The 3,980-nt window shown below is 57.0% G+C and overlaps 1 protein-coding gene across 1 annotated transcript in view; it reads right to left on the bottom strand.

The window, feature by feature from the left end:
* Nucleotides 1-3,980, bottom strand: part of ZNF469 (zinc finger protein 469) — a gene marked incomplete at its 5' end in the record, with an annotated part of 11,827 nt that overhangs the window by 5,021 nt on the left and 2,826 nt on the right. The window contains 2 exon segments of the mRNA XM_010295841.1: nt 7-335; nt 630-3,923. Coding sequence (XP_010294143.1) covers nt 7-335; nt 630-3,923 — 3,623 coding nt within the window.

The following is a 3,980-nucleotide window of genomic DNA, read 5'->3' as shown; positions in this document are numbered from 1 at the left end:
CAAAACCATTGGACAAAGCCTCTGGTTCACTTTGATGCCTATTTCCATCATGGGAGCAGCTTTCAAGCTTGTTCTCTTGATTCAGGTTTACCTCTCTTTCTCTGATAGGCAAAAGATCTGTTGTGGGCTGTGTTGGGTAAACTTGGGTTTCCAGAGGAATGGAGTTAATGAGCGTATCTGTGACAGCACATGCTTGGTTTTCTTGAAAATGAGAGCTTGACAGCACAGCACCAGCGCTTTCGGGTACCTCTTTCCCCACACCCTTTTGGTCGAAAGGCAGCGAGCGGGGAAGAGAGCAGTCCTTCCCGTGCAGTTTCTGGGGACCATCCATCTCCAAGGCAGAGCCTACCAGACCATCAGCGTGCAGCAGAGCACAGGGTCTCGCCGCCCCTTCTCTTTCAGGTGGTCCATAGCTACTCAAAACACCATCGGGGAGGTGGCGGTGACCGTCCCTGACCGCCTCCATTGGCGCAGCCCCGCAGTGATGCAGTGAGAGAGGAAAGGTGGGTGCCCTTTTCCACGTCCCTTGCTCTGCCGGGCTCATGGTGGGGTGGTGGATGCGGTGGCCGTTGGCCTCGGGAGGACACCTCTTCGTGACGAATGAACTTGATGCCTTAAGCAGGGACATGCAATATTTCTTCTCATCCGAGAGTTGAGTGCCAAAGCCGGGGACCTCTCCTCCCTCGGCCCCACCGCTTTGCAAGCACTTGGGGTGAGAAAAATTGGTTGGCAAGGGCAAGCTGGCCGGAGATTCACCCGCGTAGTGGCAGCCATTGAGGGATGACTTCTTGCCATTTCCCTCTCTGGGAACCTTTGCACTGACGGCGCAGGCTTTTGCCTCCGGCACCAAGCGGTGATCCTGAAGGACCTCCTCCTTGGAGGGACCCGGCGGGCTGGTGGGACTCGCAGGAGCACTGCGTAGGGGCCGTGCCCCCTGCCCCACCTCATTTCTTTTCGGGCTCTCTGCTGCTGCACTGCCCAGCGTTTCTTTCTCAAGCAAACTAAGGCTTAAATGGGATTGCTCATGTTTTTTAAATGCCAAGGTTGCTTTGTTTTTATCTTGCTCCTTCTCTTCCACAAGCTGATCAGCTTGCTTTCCTTGCCCTAGCAGTGGGGTCACCGCTGTGTTTTTGAGTGACGAGAGGTCATTACACTCTCGGGAAACACCATCTGCACGGATATTAATGTCATTCGGCTCCGCATGTTCATTTGCTAAGTGCTGCAGCTCCGTCACATTATTTTGCAGCTCTGGCTTCGCAAACGTGGATTGTTTTGCATGGTAAGAGCCCATCGCGCCGAATGACTCCAGCTGTTCGCATCCACTGGAGGAAAGCACAGCCTCTTTCGCTGGGGCAGCAATATTTCCCGCGTTGCCTCCAGTGGGGATGTTTCCCTCCCCTTGGGCAGGGCAGTATGTTCGATTTTCCCCTTCCAAGGCACCGCCGCTCTCCTCTTTCTGCTCTGGCTGGGCGCGGGCGGTGGCAGAGGGGTGGCTGGGAGCGAGCAGCACGGGGAAGCATGGCATCAGCAGCTCCTCTTCGTTGCTCTTCACTGTTCGGGCAACGAAGAGCTGGAGCTGCTGCAGGGGGTTGGCAGCTGTCTCCTGGGATGCCAACATCTGCCGGGAGCCGCAGTCTCTCTCCTTGGGCAGACTCAGCATATCGAACAGCAGCACTTTTTGCTTGCTGGCTTTGTCACCGGGTGCAGGGGCTGGATAGCTGATGGGGCTCTTCCTCTCCTCCGTTTCTTCCATCAATGCAGACCCACCACCATCCCCTTTAAAGTCCACGGTGCTTTTCACCATTTTGGGTGACTTGGGCTTGCTTAAGGGTCTTTCTTCTGTATCTGAGACCTCTTTGATGTGAGGCGAAAAGGCGAGATCCAAGGCTGGGGTGGGACCTTGCTGAAAGCCAAATTCAGGTTTATGGTTTGGAAGATGGGCATCAAACTTCTCCAGCTCTGCAGCACCAGTGAATCTTTCATCTGCTTTCCCCAGCACCGGGAAGCCCTCGGCATCGTGCTGGCATGGCAGGGATGGCAGGGGATCTTTGGTCATTTCTGCTGCCTCCAGGGTCTTGGGGAACACAGAGTCGGTGACAACAGGAGGGCTTTTTGTCACGGGGTCTGTGTAGGTGGGAGCCTGTGATTGATCTGGTGTGCATGAACCAGGTAGACTTTTGGAGGAAGACCCATTTTCCATCTTTCTGAGGTCACTTTCCTTGGCAGAGGCAGCTCCCTGGAGCTGCTCGCTGCCATCTTTGGAGCAAAAACGGCCCGTGGCGAGCGGGGCTGGCGTGCACATCCCCGCCTCCAGCGAGCCCAGCTCCACCGGGCAGGGCCAGGGCTCCCTGGGTCTCTCGTAGTCCCCACGGCCGCTCGTGACGGCCGACTTCTCGCCTCCCAGCCTCTCCCCAATGCAAAGGCTTGAATTGCCCAGCTCATCTCCCAAAAACAGTCCTTTCTCATGGCCCGTCTCTTGCTCGACCGGCAGCGGTGGGAACTGCTCGGCCACTTGTCCTTGCAGATGGGCAGCGACGTGTTGCTCGGGTTTCTGAAGGGTGACGGATGCCTCGTTATCCAGCTTGCTGGTTTGCAGTTGACTTTCCAGCTCTGTGACTAATCGCTTGATCTCCAGCTCATCGTCTGATACGTTGTTCATAAAAGTCACGTTATAATCCGTTATCCTGTCTGGCAGTGGCAGGGAGAGTTGGCTGGTGGGGACAGGTCCTTCCTCGGGGAATTTCTTGGCTAGTGGCTTCTCCACTGAGAGGCTGTGGAACTGAGTCATGTCTTCTGGCAGCATCGGAGCCACCTCCTCCATGAGGGACCAGTCTTTCTCTGCCATGAACGGTGGATATGGTTGCTCGAACGGCAGCGGCTTGCTGGGTGGATTGCCAGGACAGGTGAACGTTGTCACATAACCATCTTTGCTTGCAGAAACGCTCTCGTACAGTGGCGGATCAAACTCGGTGACGGGAAGCTCTCCAAATATCGAAGAGGAATCGAAGCTGAGAGGGGAGGACACCTTGCCCTGTGGCGCTTCTGTGGCGTAAGGGGAGATGCTGGCATGCTTCTGCTCAAAGGAGCCAGCGTTGATGTCATCCCGGCATAAGTACATGTCATCCATGTGCGAGGAGCCCAAGGCTGGGGGCTTTGAGAAGAGGTTGTCATTGTAGTGACCGGGAAGGCCTTTGGGATCAAAAAACGTGTTGTTGCTGCTGACATATGGATCAGGCGCCTTGGCAGTGAGCATGATCCCCACTGCATCCCCTCCGTATGGGGCAACCGGTGTGGGATAGTCCTTCTGAGCATCACAGAACCCATGTGCCTTCAAGTATTTGCTGCCTGTTTCCGGGTAGGTGGCACTCACGTTGCCAGAACTAGCTTCGTTACCGCCGTGGGATGGAGCAATTAGCTCTTCTGCATGGTACTTCAGCGCGTCACCCGCAAAAGGGGAAAACTGATGCCTCTGGTTGACCATGGTCGGCTTGGGTGATGCCTGAGCCTCCAGTGTGGGTTCTCCTGCCTCACCCGTGTGCTTTGCTCCTTTGGGCTCTTCTGCCCCCTCCTTACAGGACAACCTGGTGGGGCTCCTGCCCGCGGCCTCCGTGCCGGGCAGCTGCTTTTCCCGGGGCTGCGGTAATGGCTCCTCCTTTGCACAATCCGTTGCAGCAACATCTGGTTTGGTACTCGGACGTGTCCTGGAGCCTGCTACCGAAGGTTTGGCCGAGCCAAACCGCCTGCTCCCCCTGGAAAAGTCCTCTTTGCTCTTCTGGCTCTTCTTTGGGCTCCTGTCCTCGGGAAGGCTGAGCGGAGCCCTTGGCGCGCGTGCCGGGCTGCCCGAGCGCCTCCTCCTCCGTGTGCCTCCCTTCTCGCTGCCCGAGCCAGCCCCGCCAGCGCGGGGTGGGCTGGTGCCCACCTCGCTGGGCCCGCTACCACTGTGGTTGCTGCCGGTCGACGACTCGCGTGACCTGTCTCCG

This window comes from Phaethon lepturus, unplaced genomic scaffold (assembly GCF_000687285.1).
Source record: "Phaethon lepturus isolate BGI_N335 unplaced genomic scaffold, ASM68728v1 scaffold14491, whole genome shotgun sequence".
Classification (NCBI taxonomy): domain Eukaryota; kingdom Metazoa; phylum Chordata; class Aves; order Phaethontiformes; family Phaethontidae; genus Phaethon; species Phaethon lepturus.
This window is presented reverse-complemented; position numbering and strand designations above follow the sequence as displayed.